The sequence below is a fragment of the Mycteria americana genome, chromosome 13, assembly GCF_035582795.1.
Source record: "Mycteria americana isolate JAX WOST 10 ecotype Jacksonville Zoo and Gardens chromosome 13, USCA_MyAme_1.0, whole genome shotgun sequence".
In the NCBI taxonomy this organism is placed as follows: domain Eukaryota; kingdom Metazoa; phylum Chordata; class Aves; order Ciconiiformes; family Ciconiidae; genus Mycteria; species Mycteria americana.
Genome location: NC_134377.1, coordinates 14,932,016 through 14,956,700, shown reverse-complemented (window position 1 = coordinate 14,956,700; position 24,685 = coordinate 14,932,016). Strand labels below are relative to the sequence as shown.

At 40.0% G+C, this 24,685-nt stretch overlaps 1 protein-coding gene across 3 annotated transcripts in view; it reads right to left on the bottom strand.

Moving 5' to 3' along the window:
• Positions 1–17,503: 17,503 nt before the first annotated feature.
• SFSWAP (splicing factor SWAP) overlaps positions 17,504–24,685 on the bottom strand; it is a 51,075-nt gene continuing 43,893 nt past the window's right edge. For all 3 annotated transcript variants that reach the window (XM_075515825.1, XM_075515826.1, XM_075515827.1), the window contains 3 exons: positions 20,920–21,090; positions 20,260–20,332; positions 17,504–17,914 (listed from right to left, as the gene is read on the bottom strand). In XM_075515825.1, the coding sequence (XP_075371940.1) occupies positions 17,849–17,914; positions 20,260–20,332; positions 20,920–21,090 (310 nt within the window). In that variant the 3' untranslated portion in view covers positions 17,504–17,848. The remainder of the gene's footprint in view (positions 17,915–20,259; positions 20,333–20,919; positions 21,091–24,685) is intronic.

Sequence of the window (24,685 nt, the reverse complement as noted above, 5' to 3'; positions counted from 1 at the left end):
TCCATGCACCTCTCAAGTCAATGACTGCTATCCACACTCCCTTCTACCCTACATCTGCCAATGCTTGCAGTTTGGACATATTTTCAGACGCCTGTTTGAAGGCTGCCTTAAAACCTTAATCACAACTGTTTCTCCCAGTCTGAGATAATTGGGTGTTAGAGACTGCTTCTCTTATTTATTTTTAGCAGAAGGTAAGACACTTTTACAGGTGTTTCAGCACACAGGGGGAGGGGAGGAGAAAGAAGTCAATTATATGATCAAAAACTTTCCATATTCCATCCCCAGCTCCCATCCCTCTTGTGCAGATATTGCCAGTGTGTTGAGGCGAGAAGACATGCCCCAGCAGCATAAGGGTCATGTTTTACCTGTCTCCAGAGGTCCTTGTCTTCAGCAAACAGCCAGATCCCCACCATTTCCAGAGGGTATCAGCAAAGGCGGAACAGAAAATGCTCCAATCTAGCTAATTTTAAATGAATGTAACAATTATTCGGCAACCTTGTGTAAATTAGGGTTTCCTTGGGTACATTTAGCTAATTACCTGGGATTTTAAAGTGCAAACATGACACATTGTTCAACAGCCAGCAACAAAAAGGATGCACTCTGAGTCCTGCCCTGTTGGTAATGCCTCTTGATCAAAAGGATTTAAATAATGAAGAACTGATCAATGTACCTTTGTGCATGGAAAAAAAAAAAGAAAAAAGAAAAAAAGGGCCTGGTGGGGGCTTAGCTGCTGGCCAGGGTCAACCCACCACAGTCCTTTGAGGTGAAGCCATGGGACAGGAGGCCCTATTGCCATGTTCCTATGTGCAAACAGGGAGTGGGCAAAGAGATTGCTTTGCCCCAAGTTACTTAGGAAATTTATTGGGGTTGAACCTCGGAACTGAATTCAGATTTCCTGACTCCCCCCCGCCCCGGTTCTGTAGCAAGACGACCATCACCAACAGCACGTGGGTTTAACCGGCTGCTGAAGAGTAGCTGAAATGCTGATGAAGGCACCAGAATGGCACCCACTGGCTGCAAATTGAACTCGGTAGGGCTGGCTTTTGAAATAACACACATACAGTCATTTTTTAACTATATTGACAGTAAGAGTTGCATGAATGCCAGTAAACCTGTCATTAGCAGTGTAAATTAGTATGATTTTTAATAATAACCATGAGAAAAAGCTAATCTACATTTAGCACAGGAAAGAATATAATTATTTAAAGGAACCTCTTTGTTTTCCGTGCTGTGTACAAAATAATGCGGGTATGTGAAAAGTACACAGGGAAAGTAAATGCAATAAAAATTCCTGTGCATATAAGGCTCCTTTCGGAGTGGTGGAGGACACAGCATGCAGGACGGATCAGACCTGCACGGGGCAGTGTGGATAAGGCACGCTGTTGGCTTTCCGTGTAAGGCAAGGATCACCGAGATGTCTGCAGTGATCTGAAGCAAGGATTTCACTTCACTTTGACCACACTCAAAACCGCTTCCCCGGGGAGTGCACAGTGCTGTGGGTAAGCGAGGAGAGGGCAGAGGAGGGCGGAAGGACGACACGGAGCCAGCAAGCACGGCTCTGCACCGACAGCTCCGTCTTCGCCGTCTCCATTGCGCATCCAGACACGCTGCCCCGTGGGAAACCCTGGTTTGCCGAAGATTTCAGGATGGGGCTCCTGTCCTGGCAAGCTGCTCTCAGTTCCTTAGCGCACGTGAATTCACCGGCAGCTATAGAAATATTTGGACAGGGTAGTCAAAGGAGTGGGTGGATTTCTCCATTAAGTCACCTGCCTGTTATTTCTCCCAGAAAAATTGCATGCCTTGCTTCAATTCTACCGAGACACACTTAAAGAAAATGCGAGGGTCAACGAATCAGCTGTTAATATTACACACGTGTAGAGATGAAGGCGGCAGCAGTTTGTCACTCACGGGAAAGCTGACAGGAATATGGCAGTACAACGGGGTCCTGTACACGTTCAGACTGTAATGCTGCCCTGAACACTGGCACCTAGTGCTAGCTTTTTGTCAAGGAGGAGAGGGAAAAACAAAGCTTTGCTTTGTACCTGATAAATGGATCTCCCCGGAGTACTCCAGGAAGATCTGCAAGGGAAAAAAAAAGGACAGAATCCTGTACTTACATGAATTATGTATCAGGAGCTTTTGTAGGACTGGGGTTTTGTCGTGAAACAATAATTTTCAGCAGAATAAGGAGAGGTAGGCAGTATGCTTTTGAAGGTTGTAACAATGGTATAATGTATTATGGAGATGGTCGTAAATGCCTGTATTTCCCTGTTTATATCTATCCACGCTTGCACCTATGCAAGTATATACAGGCTTCTCCCTAGCACGCACTTTTCTCTCCTTGGACTTTGCAGTTTCCCCTATTCCTGCCCATTCCCACTGCTCCTGTATCCCCTCCTCATCCCTGCACCCCTGTGTGTGTTCCCTGGGCTCCCCAGCTGTCCTGTTACAAACTCTTCCCTCCTCTCACTCTCTTTCCCAGTCTGCTCTGATGCCCCGGGCCGCCTTGGCAAGTGCAGGATTTTCCTTTCAGGAAGGTGACGGGACTGGTCCCTTGCTATTGCTATTTGATCAACGAAAGCCAAACCCATCAGCCAGGAACAGAGCTGGGTCACTCAAACTCATTGCTCAACAAGTGTCTCAAGCATAGCACCACCCCCTTGTAGCACTGCTTAGGGCCAGTACTTCCCAAGACTGGTGTTCTGGATGCTAAGGGGCTTCTCATGACTCAAGAGTCTGCAAAAACAGATCACGGTTGCTCCTGCCGACTTACCTGGTGGACTTGCAGCTTGGAGAACAAGCAGAGATTCCATGCTGATGTCAGTAATAATGGCTAAACACGGTGCCAGATTCCAATGAGCTCCGCCAGCACTAACCGGTTTCCTACCAAGGAGATGGAGATCCCACCACGCCATCCATATGCTGCTGTTTCCACTCTGCCTCTCTGGAGAAAGCGCTGGAAAAAGCTGTTGTGTTGCATGGTAATACTCAATGAGTAGCTCAGAGTAAAAAGAAAACCGTATGTTCAAAACCCAGCACGCTGATTATCAAATTCATTGCTGGCTTAAGAGAACACAGATTGAACAGAATTAATGAATTGTGCCAGCTGCAAAACTTCTGGCAGATGGAGCAGAAAAAAAAGCAGCCCTGGATGCTGGGAATGATCTTCACCTCTTTTAAGGGAGGTATTTCTACAATGAATATATTTAAGTGATGAAAAAAACCTCTTGTGCAAAGATGATCTTGCTTTTTCTTCAATCTTTCTTTGAAATAATTATTTCAAACGCAACAGCTCTTCAGAAGATCAATAGCTAGGATTATAAAAATATCCCAGCACAGACTGATTGCTCCTGAAGAAAGAATTATTACTAAGGTTCAGCTTCACTTTTTTTGTATTAAACAGAGACTATTTACAGCCCAGAAAACTCCATGTTTCAAGACTGGAGATTTCATTTTTAGCTATGCATTCATCTTTTTGGTTCACATCAACCACCATCATCTGTTAAGTCAATAGTTATCTTCTCTACCTACCTCCAAGATGTCCTGAATGAACCCATCAGTTAAGGAAGTCTTCGGTGCTCTTGCTGCTAGAAGGAAGAAAAAGCACACACATCAGAAGGAACCAGGCAAGAAGTTTCTTCATACATCATCACCGAGCTTGTTTTCTTCAGGAAAAGTACAAACTATTGCCTTATCTATGTGAAGGTATTTAAGATGCAAAACCAAAGAAAATCGCTACGCTAGATTATGTGCATTTACTGTAAGATTCTAATAGTCAGGAATTTAATCTATTTAAAATTAACTCCAAAGCCAATTTTAATGCCGTGATGCAGCTGAAAATCGAGTAAGCGCAAAGCTCTAGAAAAGGGGACAAATGCAGTTAAAGAGTTAGAGGAGTCTTACACAGCACCTCTGGCACTAGGAAATCTCAGTCCATCTCTACACTACTGGAAGTGCATTTCTTACAAACGCCTGCGTACGCAGAACATCGTGCTCGCAGAACAGGGGTGCAGGCATCTCGCTATAGGATTACTACCTGCAGTACGGTGCAGTCTCCAGAAGATTTTAGCCTCATTGCACAGTACAACAAATATACGGGGTCATAGTCGAGAGCAGCAGTCTTCAACCATACGTTACAATGGCAGCACCATACTTTGTTCTCCCTCTTGGGCTCAGTTTAAGGTTTTCTTTCTTGTCACCTCTGAGCTATGCTCAAAGGTCTCAGAAATAACACAGTGCCCTTAAGCCCAGGGTTATGCACCACTGAACAAAGAAAGAAGTGAAATTACCTCGATTTTTCTCACGTAGAACCGAAGTGATCTATACGAGATCATGTAAGGAGACAGTTGGAGAGCTGAGATCTGAACACGCTCCCACCAAGTGCCAGCCTGGTGCTCTGACCACACCACGGTTCTGCCTTACTTCTAGAGAGTCAAAATTTTCAGCTTTGTTTTTTCCTCTTTCAGACGCCCTGCTTAGCATGTTAATAGGCTGTTAGAGGGGATAACGCTTCAGCCTCCTGGTCTGGAAACATGCAGTTTGAGAGGATGGTGACAGGTGATAGGCACGATTCATGAATAGTTGTTAATTATCAAAGCCTTTTGATAATATTTATCCCAATAAATAAACAGGTAGAAAGCTCAGTGCAATTAGCAGAAGAGCCCAAGGCCTGATCTTGTGCACTTGGCCAGACTTTAATTAGACAAATAGCGACATTTTTGTACAAATCCTGACAATTAAAGCCAGCAGTTAACAACATTCACAATGCTAGGCTAAATTGTGCACAGATAAAAATTGTAATGAATATAAATTAAAACTGAAGCTATAACGCAGATTCTTAAAGGCACTTCCTGCAGATCTCTTTGACCAGCAGTACTTGGGGACAGCAGAGCTCTGTGCTGCCGGGGTTCAGGTTATATTTTGGTTATGGAAGGATTGCTTTGTTACCTTTTTTTTTTTTTCGCTTTAACTCAAAACCTGAAATACTTTTAAATTTTGTAGCAGCCAACACAGGAGCAACAGAACACCTCCAAACATCCCTTCTTCGTGCCTTTACTTGTAATTAGTGCATCCCCGTCATTGCCTATGGCCTCTCAACGCAAACACCTTCCAGCCAGGAGCAGCACTCCTGCGAGGACACACGGACTTCGCGCACCTTTAATGGTCCTCCTTCATCAAGGGGGTTGCAGGACGTAGGCTGAAGGACCCAGACAGCTGAACACCTCTCACTGCAGTCAACAACGCAGCCTACAGCCTGACCGGGAGGAAAGGGAAGCCCTTGCAGGACTCTCCAGTCCTCGGGCAGCAGCAACTGCCTTGAGCCTGCCGGCGTGAGCACCAACTCCATTGCCCGGGGGTCCCCCACCCCAATAAAACTCCTGCATTTTTGCTACGAACACAGGTCGATAAAGGTAATAGGAGATTCTGAATTTAGAGCTCCTCTTTGTCACCAAATTTAGTTACTAAAACTCTAAGCAATATAATTTAAAATATTAAATAGAAAAGGCAAATTCCTCTCCTTTTTATGTGGCAGCAGAGAGCTTCTCCCCTCCCTTTGGTGAGGGTGAGCATTTTTGCAGAACAACTTTCAGTGCTGCTCCAAGGGAATGAGATGATTATTTTCTCCGATAGCACCAGCCCCACTCCCCATTTCCTACTCAGTGCAGCATGCCATCAGCTTCAGATGTACAAATAACAAAGAACATTCTACAGCGAGGAATTAGCCTGTTATGATTTCTGTTGATAGGGAGAATGGAAAGGGCAGACTGGCACCATGCTACAAATTAGCTGCTTTAATATATTCCTCTTCTCCCTTTTGAGTTTTCATGGGTACTTCTAGACACTGCAAAGGCTCATCCTCCAGACAGTCCAATTAAACGAAAAGTTAGATTTGGTGATTCCGTGTTTCAATAGAGTACTGTTTACAGCATTTTTCCTTGTTATTTCATGACATCAACAGCTGGCAGAATAAAAACCATGCAATTTGATTTGTTGTTCATGGAGCTGACTTCCTCTCCATTTACAGGCCACTGACTTTTTTGAAAGGAACATTTTTACATCGCAATGACAGTGTTTAATTTTCTTCATAAAAACAGGTTTTCAGATAGCTGTGGTTACAGTCACACATTCGAACCAGGCTTAAGCATTTTAAGATTTAACTCTTACCTCTCCCTCCCCTCTTAAAAGAATTAAAGTCTCCTGAATCTTTTGGCTGTCAGCACTGCTTTCTCAAAAGGGTTGTGAAGTCATTTGTCCCATCAGTCATGTAAGAGCTTAGTGCCAGCGTGAACCAGCAGACGTGCTCAAGTAGCGTAGCTAGCAGAAGGCAAGATCTCGTATAATGCACCTTGCCCGCGGGACAGCACCGCACCGCATCCTCTCCTCCCCAGCCCTGCAGCAGCGCGGCGAGTGGCCCCGTCCCCAACTGGCACTTCTTAACCATTATTTTCATACTGCTTTGGCTGTTAAATATGGAATACTTCCCTCTTTTCCTGCCATTGTCTGAAGCCATGCCTAACAAACCCACATATGTAACTCAAATTACAGCTGCATACCAGCAAATAGCCACCTATCTACATAATGCAACATAATTTGACACAATGAGTGATCATCTGGAATGCTTTTCAGAGAGTTCAGCTACGCGCTGAACGCTGAAACACCCCTCTAAGAAGGTGGAGAAAAGCAAGTGTGATTGACACGTCATTTTTATTTATTGGCAGATCATTCGCAGTCCTGGCCTCTGTGGTATGAACAACAGGAGGATTTGGAAGGCTTTTTACAAGCAGTCCATTCTGCAAAGATCATGCATTTTCGGGGAGGTTCTGCAAAACCTTCCCACTGCTAATTTCTGTCTAGGCAATAGAAATAGTATTGAAAGCTTTTTATAACAGAGCGAACAAGATTTCAGTTGAACTCAAACTATGTGATATGGCTAGAAAAAGTAACTATTTAAGAACAAGTAATGGGAAGCTGTTTCTTAAGGTAACAGTTCATTTATAGAAGACTGTTGAGAAGCTGCTTTTGTACTGCTGACAATGCCTGAATGAAATCAGTGACTCTTCAGTGACTTGAAAGAAATTGCAGATAGATCCTACTTTGCTGGAGCTTTTATTAAGGTGTAAAACTCATTACTAGCAAAGGGCTAAAAGCTGTAAAACTTTGGTCTTGAAAGTTCCAGTGTTAAGATGCTGAGACATCTTGAAAAAATGGGTTTTGAATGGGCTGTCAAGTTCAGAGTTAGAACTGAGCTTTGAGGTACTCATGATTAGAACCGCAAAAATTCAGCACGGGGTACTACTTCAGGGACACAGCTGCTTACTTCTTACCTAAGAAAATGCTGTGACTTTTGGCACAAGGTAGGGACTTTCAAGAGGCCCAGGATGAAGCTGGATCACTCATAAGTGAGTCACTAGCCAAACAGAAAGCACGTACCACAAGGAAAAAAGTGCTTATAAGCATCTGAGGACTAGCCGCTTTCATCCAGCAGAGATCCACTCACAAACAGAACAATAAATTAGGGAGATTGTATGGAGATGCTTGGCCACCAGCCTTTTAAGGGGCTAAGAAAGTATTTCCCCGAGAGGATCAAATCAATTGATGGCTGACCAAACTTGTCATTATTTTCAGACTTCACAAGATGTTCTCCAGATCTCCAGCAAGGTGAGAGGGGAAGAGACAACTTCAAAGCATGAAAAATAGCAGCCAAGTGCATTACCTGCAGCCATGGCTACAGACCACTGGCAAGGGAGGTACAGCTCCCCAGGTGGGCTCTCACCCGTGCACCTACCACTGGTTTTAGATGTACAGTGTACATAAATAAAGACTCAGTTTGACATTTCAATCCATTGTGAATCACCCGTCATTGTTTAGATGACGTCTCAGCCAAGCTGTTAATTTCTTATGACTCAGTTTTTCACAACTCAGTTCTCGAATCTGTGAACACATTACGTCATAGTACTGTTCCCCTTCTTCGCTCCCAAATGAGAAAGAACATCAGTAAGTCTCAGCCAAACACAATGCAATACAGAACTACATCTTCTACTGTTAGATACTGACCTTGCTTTTACAATATTAAAAAAAAAAAAAAAAAAAAGCAAAAAGCAAAAAAAAAAGCCCAGCAGTGGAACAATCTTGAACGGTAGCTGAAGCTGGACATCATCCTACTTGGTTCAATTTTACCTATGCTCTGACTTCCCGGATGATGCCAGCTGTGGGATCTAAGTTATATTTGCCTGAACCTGAAGAAGTCTCCATGTGCAATCCGTAACACACATTTGAATCTATTCTTGCCATTTTTTTAAACTCTGTACACTATTTTAATTGATATTTGGAATATATTCCATTCTGTCTTCCCATGCAGACAGGCCACTGATGGAAGGAGATCTCCCACAACATAACTGTTATTTAAGGATAAATAGTAATATTTACTGTATCTGCATATTCTTAAAGCATAAGGGCAAAGAATATTCTTTCTTTACAGAACAGCTGATATCTTGTGTTTGCTTGCGGCTTGAATAAGACCATCACATTTGCGCTCTTCTGCATTGTCACAAGAAAATACTGAGAAGTTAGCAAGATACAAAACCTTACTTGCAGTGACATTTCAGAGTGCCTCTGACAGTGCAAACTTCAGCACACTGCATGCAGCAAGACAGTGACTCTCTAAACTGAGCAGCTGGGGAATCTAAGGACTCCCCTGCCTCATCGTGAGCAGCCAGCCCACAGAGCAGAGGTCTCTCACCCATGCACATCCTCAATAGCTGTTTCTATTTCTGTCTCTCTCTGAGATGTCACCCACTTATCCATAGGAAAGAGTAAACTGCTTATTGCTTCAGAGACACAGACAATTAAACCAAACCCCTACTTATAAAATGGCATTCAACTCCTCTACCCTCTACAAAAAAGGACCTACCTAACTTAGCTGTTATAGAAAACATATTCCTAGCTTTCCTAAATGATAACTTCTGCATTGGGCTTGGAGGATTGTCAAAAAGAGGACACAAGTTCAATGGTTTTGAAGGCCAGTAGCTCAATCATTTCTGTAAAGCAAGCAGTCTGATTGCACACTGCCTGTTATCCTCAGCTCCATGTAAAGTAGTCATTATCCTGGGAAGGAAACACAGAATTGCTGCTGCCTGTAAAGATGTGAGACTTCATTCATTGGCAAAGTTGCACTGGCCTTAAAATCCAGCAAATTTTCACTGTCACAGTATGAGAACAACAGCTTTTCAACACCACTTATTGTACCCATGCTCAAAAAACGATCACAGTGTCATCAAAATCATTAGGTTGTCAGAACTGAGTGAATGTCTCTTTGCCAGTTAAGAAACACTGGACAAATGCCATCAGATTTGCCAGCACAGCTCACTCATTTTTACAGTATTCTCTTAAATTCAACATATAATATCACTCTTTGTCCACTTTGTCTCCTTATCTACAATGCCTTAAAATAGTAATAGCTTTAGGAAAGGATGAAAGATGTGTTTAATTTTTGCCAAGTGTGATACCATTAAAGTCATTAGCCAGTATTGGTTCCAACGGGAGATTACGAACAGCAGGAATTTAACGTGCTCCTTCTGCAGGATTAATAGATATATGTCTCATAGTGCTTTTGTGTGCAATGACAGCTTGAGGCTGTCAATTTCTACCGTTTCCTGATTAGAAAACATCAGACAAGCTTACACCCATTCAAGAAGCACAAACAGAAGATGTAACTGAAGACAAATCCTTACGTGATGTGCAAAGGTTTAAAGCCTAGGAAGTTTTTGGCAACGGGATGTGCGGGTTCAGGGAGCATTTTAATTGGATCATGAAGCTGCCAACGTTCAGCTATGAGGTATCCCAGATCACATAGCATATTAACATATTTTAAAATGTATCTTTTATGAAGGGCAAGGAGTTCAATAAAAGCTACTTTAGTATACTGGCTTTTTTCAGTCTTTGAGACAATTTCTATTGCCTATTGTGGTAAGACAGAGGACATCCACCTTTGGACTTAATATACCTCTGCAAAGCTATTCCAGAGGCACAGGGCACAGCTTCACCTAGAATATGCAGAGTGGAGGCAAAACTGGTCGTTTCCATCCCGATTAAAATAGCCAGTCTTGGAGTGTTAGCAAACATGAACCACAGAATAGCTGAGGTTGGCAGAGACCTCTGGAGATCGTTTTATCCGAGCCCTCAGCTCAAAGCAAGATGAGCAGGGTGCCTAGGACCATGTGCAGTCAGGTTTTGACCATCTCCAGGGATGGAGACTCCACAACACCTCTGGACAACGACAACAGCCAGCGAGTTAGACCTGAGCAATGAGAGCCAGGGAGCAGTGAGGGCCAACTGCTCTCTGAAGGATGGGAGCTCGGAGCTCAGCGCGATAACGCAGGTGGCAGGGCAGGGACCTCACCAGCCTGGGCACAGCCCCACGGTACCCAAATGAGCAGGGCAGGCCCAGGCACAGCAGCTGGGATCAGCCAAGAGTCCAGATTGCCAGACAGGCGTGTGGTGACAAGGCAGCTCCAAGGTCAAGCTGGGAAGTCAGCCTGTGGGACAAGGTCCAGGTCAACAGGGTCCATAGTCGGGTGCAGGCATAGCTGCAATGGACCTGGCGATGGACATACCTAGAACCAGCTTAGCAGAGAGCGAAGGCGCTGAGCTGAAACGTAGTCCAGGTCAGAGGCTGTGGGTGAAGGTCCCATGTGAGGCTGGTCAGGACCATTAAGGTCTATTACTGCATTCAGGGCCCTGAGCAGAGAGAACACAAATGAGCTGGAAATATCTTCCCACTGATAAATTGCAGCACAACTCACAGGGACAGCGTGAACCCAAACAGATAAGGGACCCACACAAAAGAATAATGATCATCTATTCTCTCTTTCCAATGGCAATTCTGAGAAAACTATTAACTTACAAACTCAAAGGCTTTCACAATTCATGATTCAACTGAGTAAACTGGTGGCTTCTTATTATGCAAATACATGAAATGTTTTGTTCTGAGAATATAAAACAATAGATTGGGGCATCTAAAGAACCTTTATTCCTCTGTCTGTCATTATTGTACCATCGCACTTAAATCCTACATATACTACCATAAGAATCCAAGGGAATAAGAAGTTTCCCACTAGAAATACACATCTGGAGTAGTTGCATTTTCACTCTGTGTTGAGTATTCACTGGGAGAAGGTTTCTAGGTGAGGTCAAGGTCATACAGCTTTCTAACCTCTCTTGCAGCATAGACAGCTTACTGAAAATGGATGGTAATAATGCCATTGTACCACTGGCTTCACCCATCCCACCATTTTTTTAATCGTTGTACTTGGCAATTTATAATCTTCACCATGCATAAGCTAGGGCACTCAAAGACCTGTGGACAGTGTACTTTTGATTGTTTCAATAGCTTAAGGATGAAATACCTTCTCACACTTACTTGACTCAAGGTGGAAAATCTTTTCTCGGTCTTTACAAAATGAGTTTTTCCTTTCCATTTTTCCTTAGAAAATGAATTAGATTATTAGAGCTTCAGAAAGGAGGAAGAGAGATTACAGATTACTTTTGTTTCCTTCCTTGTGATGCCAAACCCTCTGACCTGTTTCTTGATCAGAGTTAAGGTTAGTTTTTTTTCAAGCTTTGGCATTTCTGAAGGAAAAAAGTTGTTATAACAAGCTGTGCTGGTTTTGGCTGGGATAGTTAATTTTCTTCATAGAAGCTAGTATGAGGCTATGGTTTGGATTTGTGCTGGAAACAGTGTTGTTGATAACCCAGGGATGTTTCCGTCACTGCTGAGCAGTGCTGACACACAGCCAAGGGCTTTTCTGCTCCTCACCCCACCCCACCAGCGAGGAGGCTGGGGGGGCACGAGGAGCTGGGAGGGGACACGGCCGGGACAGCTGACCCCAATGCCCACAGGGCTGTCCCACACCATATGGCGTCATGCTCAGCATGTAAAGCTGGGGGAGAAGAAGGAAGGGGGGGACGTTCGGGGTGATGGCGTTTGTCTTCCCAAGTCCCCATTACGCGTGATGGAGCCCTGCTGTCCTGGAGATGGCTGAACCCCTGCCTGCCCATGGGAAGCAGTGAAGGAATGCCTTGGTTGGCTTTGCTTTGCTTTGCTCGTGTGTGCGGCTTTTGCTTTCCCTATTAAACTGTCTTTATCTCAACCCCCGAGTTTTCTCACTTTTACCCTTCTGATTCTCTTCCCCATCCTGCTGCGGGGGGAGTGAGCGAGCGGCTGGGGGGGGGCTGAGTTTCCAGCTGGGGTTAAACCACGAGACAAGCGAGAGCAATAATTTAACAGACAGTCCTACAATCACCAAGGCTACCATATCCTAATAAATAAAGCTGCAGATAAACATCTTTGGATTGCATTTTAACAAGAAACCCCAAATCCTTCTACTTTTTAAATAGGGGAAATATGAGAATATACAGGACTTATCACTGGAAGAATATGTCTTTAGAATTTATTTTATAAGAAACAGGACAAGGAAAAGCTTGGATCCCCAAATTACACCAGTTTCACTGAAGTATCATATCTGCCACTCTATGTTGTCTGGGGAAGTTGGCATCTGCCCTTCTCCAGTGTTGCATACTGGGATTTCTCTTCCCCTACCAGGCAGCTGTATTTTTAACACTGTCAAATACTATCAAGAAGTCAACACACTTTCTATTTAGAGATCAACAGTTTAATACTCAGTCTAAAGAGAAAAATGAGTTTGTCAGCATGCATCTAGATGTGCAGCCATTTTGTCCTTATCAGAAAAAACAAGTCATAGCACATCTCCCGAGGAAAGTACGGCAGTGGTCCAGAAATGGCAGGTTATCACCATCGCTTTTAAAATGGTCTGGCAGAGCTTTTTATAATGTTTGTCATGCTACATGTTCAGGATTAATTGTTGCCAAGAGATTATCATCTTCATTCAAATTAAAGATATTAAATTAATACCGTGGAAGTTTCAAGTTCACTGGAGGGTAAAAGTGGATTTGTTATAAACTGTCAGGACTTGCTTTAAGATTATACAAAATCCAGTAGGGTATTTCTGTACCTATATTCACCTCCTGTGTAATCCAGAGCGAGGAAAATTAAGGCAAAAATCAAAGACATGCTTTGCATCAAGAATTATCAAGAATCCTTCGATGGCTCAAACAGAATAACAAAAGCAATACTACACCAGCTGGCCACCAGGAAGACTGAAACCTAATTAGCGTGCAGGCAGGTACTAGTTTCCAACCAACTGCTCCAATAAAGCCTTTCCTTTTATATGCAATACTTAACCAAACTACACTTCTGGTGCTGAAACGATCCGTCTAAAAGCAAAACAAAATATTCAGAACATGTTCATATTTAAATCACAACAGAAAAAAATTCAAACACTGAGCTTTCACCTTTTAAGAGCTGCATTTAGGAGAATTTCAAAGAAATGTTCATGAAGTTATAGCCAAGTTAATTTACAAGACGAAAATAAGGATGTTAGATCAGTGTAATACTGTATTTCATCCTTTCAGATCATGAGGCAGAAGAAAAATTAGTAAAGAAGATGCTTTAGCATGTTACTAACCTAAATCCACAGGTCTTTTACTTCTTTGCTTCACATAATTAGTTGCTGGGTAGGGATGGGAGAAGAGGAATAGATGATAAATGCAATTTAATTAAATAGAAATTCAAATTTCTATTTAATTTAATTAAATAGAAATTCAATTAAATAGGATTTCCCAATAAAATTTCTTCACAAAAGATAATAGACATTGCCTTAAATCCAAGAAAACATGAATTGTAAATGTTATCATTTGTTGCCCCATTGAAAAATGGAGGGTATAGTTTTGATTGTCTCTAATGCGTGAAGTTTGCAAGTGAGAAAGCATACGTTCCCAAATAATTGGTGTCAAACAAAATGTTGTGATATAAAGAGTTACAAGTGACAACAGATGTGAAATCATGATCAACGCCGAGACTGCAGATACATCTCAGTGGCTAACAGCGTCTTGACAGAGCCAAATTGTTCAATGCCAAACCATTAACTCAGTTCGATAGAAGCTGTCCTACCAGTGGAAGCAAGGTCTCTTCACCTGCAGAAAAACAAAAAGTATATACTGAGATGGCCAAATGATTTTAACTTTTTTATTATTAACAGGTTACCCACCAGCTGACTGAAGACCCAAGTAGGAAGCTGTTGAACACATCTAATTAATTCAAATTAGAGCATCTTTAATACAAGTTACTACAAATCCACCTCTTGAACTATGAAGTTACACCTAGATGGGCAGACGGAGCAAAGCTGATGAAGTAGAAGTCTGTACCGAGACATATGCTCTGAAGGAAAGTGGTAGCAGGGATCGGAGGACAGATTGTATACAAGCACCTAACACTTAGCTATTTCACTTTCATTTGACAAAGAAAGGTGGAGAACTTAAGGCTACACACTAGCTTTGCTGTAGCAATGCCTTTGTCCTATTAGCTTTGTTTCATAAAGCTATCCATCACTGAGAAAGTATGTCTAGACACCTACAAATACCCAAGTCTGCAAATGATTTAGTGGTTCAAAACTTAACAAAGTTCTAAGTCCTTTTTTGATATCTCAGTTGAACCTGAATCTCCACAGAGAAAAAACTGATACCTCCTACTATCTTTCTGTCAGTGGAATATTTTTTTTTTTTGAGAGAAGGCTACTCTGCATGAATACAGAGAGAATAAATTAAAAAAAAAAAATTGTCTTCAAAACTATGATCTGGAACTCCTAAGAGAATGAGGAAAGACTGGCTAGCACATTACAAACAAAAAGGCCCTTCCAAAGCACTTTAGAAAGCTAGCATTAATATTCCAAGTCCTTTTGGTTTGTTACATGCACATAGAGGAAATAATTCAAAGTACCTACAGCTAAAGAGTTGCTTAGATTACTGTATTTGACTGAATTTAAAGCAAAGCAATCTCACGTTATATTGTTTCCACAAAAGTGAGAAATTTGAAAAATTACAACTAGCTGCTGACAACTCAGACCTACCACAGTGCCTTCCTCATGACTACTCAAAGCCCGTTTTCTTCCAACTGAAGCTCTCCCAGTGTCTTAACTGCCCATTGTAGCAACCTCATGTATTCCCCATCAGAAACAAGATTCTGGCAGCACAGCCAGGTGATACAGGGCCTCTTTAGGCCCCTTGGTGCGTGGCCACATCACAAGGAATTGAGTACGTACAGTTTTCGTGGATGGGAGATGGGGTGGGAGACGCAGTCCCATTCCCCTTTTCTGCAAATCCCAGACCTGCTGCCTGCGGTCCCAGGTGCTTAGGCAGGGTCCTATAACTGGGTCCACGGAGAGGTCTCTCCCAGGGGTTGCACTGAAAATCCGTACCTGGAAAATAGACATTTGAAATTCTTCCAGTTTGAAGTTCTTAAGACACTTTCCTGGTATCAGTTATGCACTCTCCTGATATACCAGACACCAGAAACTGTACTGATTGTATCACAAGCTCCATGCTGTATTTACAAGCAGTTACAACACAGCTAGGGCCTGTGAAGACAGACCAAAAAAGCAGCATCCATTTCTAAATGTGAATACATACAAAGGAATTATTCTGGTAAAGCAGTTCAAACCCCTTTAATATGGTGAAAATGTCCATTCTGCTTGGAAAGAGAAAAAATAACACAATAAAAACACTACTACTTTTTAAATTCTGGAGAATGCAACTACCCATGAGAGAGTGCTAAATGCAAACAAACCTCAGTAAACAATAAAGAGTGTATAAAAATGCAGTTTAATCTAAATTTTCCTGCAGCTAAACGCTCCATCTCACTTCGTACCACAAAAGGGAATAAGGAAAGGGGGAAAAAAAAAAAAAAAAAAAAAAAAAAGACAGACTTACTCACAAGGAGGGAAAATATTTTAAGAAGTCATTAAAGCAACAACCTTCCCAAAGAGACTAAATCTGCAAAGCAGCAAGCAGTAGCAAAACAAGCTGCCCAGTCTATTTTATCAGAGTTGGGCTTTTTTCCTATTACATGACAAACAACTGGCATCCAAGCTGCCAATTATTTAACCATGGTGAGACTTTTAACTCCATTTAGGAGGGAAAAAAACCTGCTGTAAATTTAACACTGCACAACAATCTGCAACAGCTGCCTACGAAATTTACTTTATGTCCTTTTTTATCTCTGGCTCTACTAGTACTGTTTCATCAACACATACAGAGAAAACGTTACCTCTCTCGCACTGGTTGAAAGGTATTTTTGTCCTAGTCAAAACACTGCAAATAACTTTGAAATAATTAGGTAAATGGTGGATGACATGATTCTACATTACCATTTAGATGGCTCTGTTTCATCCCAATTTATGTGCACAATGAAATTTCTCTGCATCAGACACAGCATTTTATATTGTTTGCAGGAGTGTAAACCCTGCTAATTAGTACTGGCCAAGAATTGAAAAGCAACCTGATTGATTATTGTTTCCAATGGTTTAAATATTGTTCTCTCCTTCCAAGTGAGCACCAGCAAGCGGCACACCAACTACCATTTTGACCATCACATTACTCAAAGCTCGAATTGTATCAACACATTCTTTCTCCGTCCCTTGCTTTGAACAAAAAGATTTTGCATTGGAGCTGTTAATCTGTGTAGTTCTATGTAGTTAACTTACCAATTAGTCTGTGAGTAAGCGTAAACTTTACCACATTAATTTCTCTAATCCATCTCTAACCTCCACCTACTCTCTATAAAATTTGAGAAAATTAGGACATGAGTCACTATAACCACAATCTTTCTGATTATAGATCACAGAGTTTTTCAGGGGTCATTAAAAGCCCTGATTCCACTCTTCATGGAATCAGATAACTGCCAATAAAGGCACCTTTTGAATACACCATTACAAAACCTCATAGTTAAAGCAGCCTTGGAGAAAAATTCGCACATGCCTTTTTGTACTCAATTTAAGAATATTTCAATTAAAAAATTAAACAGTCTCAGTGTACAACAAAGAATGCATAATAAACAAACATGCAACTGTACTGAGGCCACAAGCTTTCTGAAAATTGTTAACTGGTGTACGTCAGTAAAACATAAGTTACTAAGCATCTTTCTCAACCATATGAAAGATGTTAAATCAGAAGAATGCTGGATTTCTGTACAGTATGCCTGTTGAACGACCACAAAAATACACTCTCTTTTCTGTGGCTAACTAGAGAGAACAAGGCACATTAAGACAAAGGGGCTACTGACCATTAGTTATGGACTTCAAAGGGTCAACTCCTCAAATGGAGGCTCAAGAGATCTTTCTAAATGATGGACAGAAAATCATGTCCCTTGTCCAAAAACCGTCCACTACTAACATCCAAGCAAACAAGCATTCTTCTTAGATCATTCCGTGCATGAAGGAAGATAAAAAGTATTTCTCAGCTTAAGGTGGTCAGGCAGGCTAGACAGTTGTTATTTTAAAAAGCAGAAAGTACTAAAGAAAAAGAAAACTAATTTGTAACAAAAGTCAACCGCAAATAATTAAGGACTCCACAAAAACTCTAGCTAATGAAAGATGTTTCCTTCTTTATTATTGTGTAATACTTCTTTCACAGAAACATGGTATTTACAAATATACACATATAGACTGCTGATCATAAAATGTTACTGAAGAATTAGTCAAAAAATCAATTTACAAAAACCAAAAACTTTCCAAAGATATTCTGGCTGAAAAAGTTTAATGAAATTTCAAGGAGACGCTTCTGTACAGAAAGATAGGTTTTAGCTCCTCGAGTTCTGGTAATATTAGACGAGTTGTGAACCAAGTGAGCTAAGCTCAGCTGTACATTTGAGATGAGGCAGTTTTTTTTTTATATTGTTCTTTTTCACACAATTTCTTGATGGTCAGTTCAACAGGTCTCAGGAGGCACTAGTTTGTATGTTTTTGGAAGCCGCAAGCATTGCTCTCACTTTGGCCATAAGATCCTGTAGAAAATAAAAGGAAAGTGATCAGACATGTCTGGGCTTTGAACAGAGCTAAAGCATGTCACTGCAAAAACCTGCATGAAAGGGTTTGCTTATGCTCCAGTCACACAGAATACTTAGATTCACGATCATCAGATATTAACAGTCCCTAGGCGAAATGAATGAAATAATTTGGAGAAAGTTCCTATGACAGCAACTGAAGTCTGTTTTTACTACAATGCTACAAAAGTGCTCTGCATAAATATTTAAAGCAGTTTCTAGACAACAAAACAGAGAAATCATGTCAACTAAAATGGAAAGAAACTATGACTGTATCTTCACAAAAACTGTAACGAACACACAACTACTAACCACTGGTTTGATAAATTAAAAAAAAAGGGAAAAAGAAAAAAGAGAGAGAGCTGGTAGGAAGAGAGTGCTAACAATTACTCTATAACAGAAAGCTTTTTTTGTTTGCTGTGTAAACCTGAACCAAAAATTGACATGGCGGTGGTATTTTCAAATATGACAGACTGACTGAAACATTAGGACTGTTGTGAAACTGAAGAGCATCTCTCAGTCTTGTCTTAGTATCCAGTGGGAACAGCGTTACAAAAGGAAATGAAATTTCATGTAAACAGCATCGAATAATTGGGTTGCAAAAAATGATCACAAAATACAAAGTGTGTATCAGTAATGAATTAAAGTTACTTAAAACATTTCTTCAGAAATGCAATATAAATGAATTAAAATCCTTAGTTCTTTTAAAGCATTTTTCATCTGAAGCTCTCAAAACACTTCACAGGGGAATTCAGCATCGTTATTCCACTTTACAAGATGGAAGGATCTGAATGAGAAAAGATACTGAATTGGTCGGGGTCAGCCAGCCCGTTGGCAGCAAAATAATCTTACTCATAATTAGGTAAATTACATTTCTTTGGCCCTTAAAGATAAAAGGATGCTAAACTAATCTATGTTGGGAAATATCTTGCAGATTCACAAAAGTTTCATTCCTCTTTTTTACTTTTTGCAAATAGTAACTACGAACTGTATTTTAATATAGTAATCTTTCCTCCGCTTACAGCTGCACTTCAAGCAAGCAGACTAATATTAAACTACATAATACTATGCCATAAGCAATATTTAAGCCAAGAAATGCATGAACCAATTACCTTTGTCTGAAGGTATATGTTTTTAAAGGGTGGGATGCCTACTCTACTTCTGAGACCACGATGTAGTTCATATCTCATTTGTCATACCAGGAATTTCCATGCATGTTTGGTAGCCTAAGAAGTGCTATGGTGTTAGTACTCCATTTTCTTTCTCCAGTGCCTATATTTGCTATTTTCCTGAACATTCTTGTTTTGGGTTTCTCATCGAAAACAGATCAAACATGGTATGTAAGGTACTAGTCTACTAGCATTAATTCCCAACTACCACTATTTCCCTAGCGGAACTAAATCTTTGAACGATACTCATTTATTGAAAGAACCATCTACCCATTGAAAAAAATGAAAATGTAAAAAGCAACTCTGATTTTATATTGTAAATTTTCCAAAGCATAATTAAGAGCTTTCCTCCTCTAAACTTGGCATATTCTATTGAAAGAAAGTTAAATACGTATGAAGACTCTAAGAGGATGAGTGAAATTAAAAATTTTAAAGAGTAATACCACGCAGTAAGTTTTAAAAAAGGAATGGAATTATTTTTACGGAGGTTGGGTATCTTAAAACTGTGTTAGGGAAGCTGAATGCATTTAGATTATTGCACAGGATATAGAGGCACATACCTGATATGCCATGATTCACAGCAAACTTGAATATATCAACGAAATCATAACAACAAGAGTTCAGAGACATAAGCAGCAACAAGGGTAAGATAAGTGAGTTGAAGATACTGCTTAATGCAAAGCAAACACTTCAGTTTGCAAGAGGACATATCTTTCCCCTACTGCCAACACTACAAATTTAGCCTTTGCCAAGGTATTTCTCCTTCCTTCTTTCTTCCACGAAACTTGTTAAGAGCACTACATGACAAGATGGGCTCTCAGTAATACCTGCTATTGGTAACTGGGATATTGTAGCATAATGTGGACTTCCATATATTAACAGTGGATATACTTCAGCATAATGAATTTAGCTTGGTCTTTGGAGGCTTGATTAAGCTTGAAGGACAGTAGCTAGAGAAGCAACAAAATTGTTGCTTCTCTAGCTAAGCAAACAAATTCTAGAGAAGCAAACAAATTAAGAATGACAATGAACATGCCTCTACATCATATGCAAAGCTCAGAATTGTACAAGGCAGTAAGACAAGATATGATGGACACACTTAATTAGGCAACATACACTGAATTTGTTTATTTGTACCTGAGTGATTTTACTCTGCACTGAAGACACAATTGCTGAAGAGATTTGGCCATCTTTTTCCTGAGAAACTCCCCTAAAAAGTAAAATTACAATTAGAAATTTATAGGAAATGTTTTAAAAGTGCATTTCACTCACCATCACGATTTTGGGTTTTATTGCACAAGTCTCTTATATGTTAGTTAACAGTTCTCTCTTTCAACTAGAAGCCATTATAAGTCACAGTCAGAAGAGTCACTCATACAACTGATACAGAGAAATCTGAACAGCAGCCTAGGAATTTTTAACAGGATTGTGGTATATTCTGTAGAAATAATTTAATTATGAATCTTGCACACACATTACAATTCAAACCACTCTATTAAAATTCTACTTCAAAGACTTAACCCATTCAGTGAGAGTTTCCAATTTCTAACTTAGAATTAGGTTGCAGAATTTTCTGCATCGGTTTTACTGTAAAAAGTATGTCGAGATGTTTACTCCAGTAGGGAACAGAGATCCAATATCTTCATTGCACATAGTGCCGTCCTCCCAGTGTCTTCTACTTTTACTATGCACACATTACACACACAGAGAGCTCCTCACCATACAAGTTAGGTTAAAAGACAGACTCACAGTCAAGAGACATCGGCACTGCAGTATTACAGTAAAAGAGCATATTACCTGGAGCGTTCCTGGCTGGATTCCCTGCTCTCCACAGGAGAGACACTAGTTGAATGTACAGAATTTTTGTGTGTGGATGGTTTGCCTGGTGACATGGATGGTGAAGGAGACCTAGCTTTGGACTTGGTACGTGATCTAGACCGCCTCTTCTTCTTCTTTTCATGGGGACTTCTGCGAGAAGAAAATATTTTATTGATGGATATTTAAAGCAATATTACACTAGCTCAGTTGAAGTTACTTTTCACACTTCTAAAAGCTTATGTAGCCCTCTTCCACAGGATACTTCTCATGCATTCAGCAAGCATTAGTCTTACCCCAATACCGCACTTCTATGGTTGTGCAAAACACTTTCTCAGAAGCTTTTTTTTAAACGTATTACATTAGGCAACTACCAGTACCTGAGGTTCTCACTTGAAATGCTGCTTCATGGGTACACAGGAATTACTGAGCAGTATTTGATAGTTTGAAGGATGACAATGAAAAGTATTTCATTGGAGATTTGCAGAATAACTTTGCTAGAGGGAAGTTCCTTCCCAAACAACATCAGACACTTAGAATATGACACTTAGAATATAATGAGAAATGTAAGAGTTTATATCCCTTACAATTTTCCTAGCTCATAAATGAAGAAACCATGGAATCATAGCTATGCGAAAGATCTACAAGGCAAATCCATGGTTTGTTTGTTTGCCTTTTAAAAGAAATTACCCCTTTCCTTGTGATCCAATCTATAATGCAATAAACCACGGGCTCAAAATTATAAACAAGCTCTTGTATGCCACTCAAACAAACCTAGACCTAGCAACATGTTTTAAGTGCAAACCATTTATGACTTGGAAATTAGATACACAAATGTTTGTCACTATGAGAGCTGGAACAAAGGACTTAAGGGTACCTGATGTGTTCACTATTGACAGAAGGGGAAAACAGAGGTAGCCTCCTCATATGCAATATTAAGCTCAAAGAGAATTCAATTAGTAATATACTAGAGACGGAACTATCAAAATCTTTATACATGGTTACGAATTTATGTCTGTATGATTTACATACCAGTACTGATATTACTGTAATTAGAATTACTAGAGTAATGCCTTAATTAGAATTAGGCAATCCCTCACTGTAGGCATCTCTCTCTAGTATGCACTGCTGTAAGTCTACTCAGAAGAATGTTGTTGAAGCTTCTAGAACATCTTAAAACACTGTAAAACTTTGCACCATCTTAAATATCACATTATCGGTTCCTTTATTTTGTTTTTCTTAGGAATTTGCTACTTTAAAAGCAGCTACACTATAACATATTAAATTCCCACATAAATACTGTACACCTCTGATGCTTAGAATTCATCATACAAGTATCTGATTTTTATATAGAATTTAACATTCAAGACTTAAAGCTGCAAAACCTCCTTACATTTTTCTTGCATAAATAATCATTAAGTGGCAGAAGAAAAACCCAGCAGCTCTACTGGCCTCTAACATTCTCATGACTGTACAAAAAACACCAGCTACAGAGTCAGTTATTCCTTGACTAGTTAATTATGTACTGTAATTGCTCAGTTTCTTAAAACATTATAATGTAATCAAGCTGTGAACATATTTCATACTTAACTCTTGAAAATCTCAGCAAACATTCATCATGCCAGAAGAATATTTTGCAGTAAGCTTTTTCGCTGTTTTTAATCTCAGATTATGATGAACAAACATCATAACAGCTGAATGAATGTATCTATCAATTTTCTATTTTTAGAACAGTCCATTTGCTAAAACTAGGCTTATTTTTAAATATTTTTCTAGGTCCAAAAGCTAGCATAAAAGAACTATGCATATTCTCTGTGGAAAGTAATTCACTGCAGTCAGTTCAAAGCACTAATTTACATTAGACTTCTTTTTAAAGTGACTATGATAGCAACTGAGATACAGGATAAGCAGAAGAAAAAACAATTGTTATATTTATTCTGAAGTACACCTCAGTCTACAAGCAGTGAGCCAGTAATTCCTGAACAAGACAAAGTAAAGCATAGCTTCCTAGTTCTTACATATTTTCTTCTGGAAATACACCGAAAAATTTACAAGCGATGCTAGCTATTCAGCATCACGACAGATATCAGATTAATGCTCCGAGCAAGTTTAAAACATTGCAGTATTTATTAATTCTAATTTTCAGTCCTCCGACAGTACTGGCTTCTAAAGCTTGCCTACTTCTTAGTGTAACTATGGTTAATAAAAACCACTCAGCTGACTGCTGCCATGTAAGATTGAAACCTGCTCTCAGCTATCAGGCGCACTATACATTACCCACTCATAGAAAGCCTACGCAAACTAATTAGCTTTTAACAGACCTTGAACCCAAACCTTGCTTCCATTACACCATTGCGAAGAATCTACTCCATAACTGAAGGTGAAAACTGGTCCATCACAGCATCTACATTTTTACTTGAAAATTCTACATGTCAGTCCTAACAGGGCTGAAACAGTAGGCTTTCTGCAATCAGAGCTGCAAAATATCCTCATCTATGTTTAACTAGAATATTCTTTCTTCAGTCTATATTTTTTGCACTTACTGCCATATTTTATTGTGTAGTTCCGTCTTCCTGATTGCGGCCTAACAAAAGTTTACAATTTCCACCTATATAAACAATATTATTTAAAGAGGAATCTAGTTTGTTTCACAATTGTCATCATAATTTACCACTTGGAGTGGCATAACTCTAAAAATAACTTATAGCTTAAAATACTGAATGGTCAAGCAGCAGACATTAAACGCAGACACTGCATTAAAAGTAGCACAGGGCTGTGAAAACATTCTCGTGTGTGTTTATAGGAAGAAAAACATTTTAAGCTTCCATATCTTTTCTGCTTAATCAAATTTGCATGCTGAATTCCACAGAAGCCTCTATTATCTCGAGTTGATGAATGAGAAAAACTGAATCAGTTGAAGTATACTGATGAAGTTCTCAATTATACATACTGCACATCAATTAATTAGAGGCTGTCAAGAGATGGAAAGTTATCTTAAGAAACAATAGAAATTTTTTAATAATCATAAAGTTGAAAATGATCTCTTTGCTTCTTATTCCACAAGAGATATGGAGAAACAGGTTAAAGACTAAATCTTCACTGATGAGGAGAAAAATTCTGTATGCTCAGTTCAGTAACTTCAGTCTGTTGCGTTTTGTGTACACTTTAGGTGTACATATACAAGCACGAAAAATTTTCACTTCCTTGCATGTTGAAGACACAGCATGCCACAAAACATTAGAGACACAAAACATCTCAAAGCCTTCTGGACACACCTTTGCAGATGTTTTTCTTCTGCAACTGGCGAGCTGAAATAATGGCTGGTATGCTCTTTTGATTATAATAGGTTCAGAGAGACTATATGCAAGGTGGTCTCAAAAAAAGGCACCTCTTGATTCATATTTCACATTCCACTCTGGCAGTAAAATAATTGCTAAATGTAAAGCATACCACTTGCTAAACGGGAGTTTCCCCTTATTTGTGCAGATACGATGAGATGTCAAGCAATACCAGTAGGAATAACATAATACCACTATACCATATTGCTTGCGCAAGCAGAGCATGAGAAAATGACCCAACAAGAAGTCCAAATAAAATCTGAACTCTCACATCTAGGAGATAGTAGCCTATTAACGTTCACTGATTTGGTTGTACGTTTAGTATTCAAACATATGCAAGAATGGGGGAAGAACGAGTGCTTCTATTATTTTTTTTTCCTCCACAGAAGTACTTGTCTATTAAAATAAAG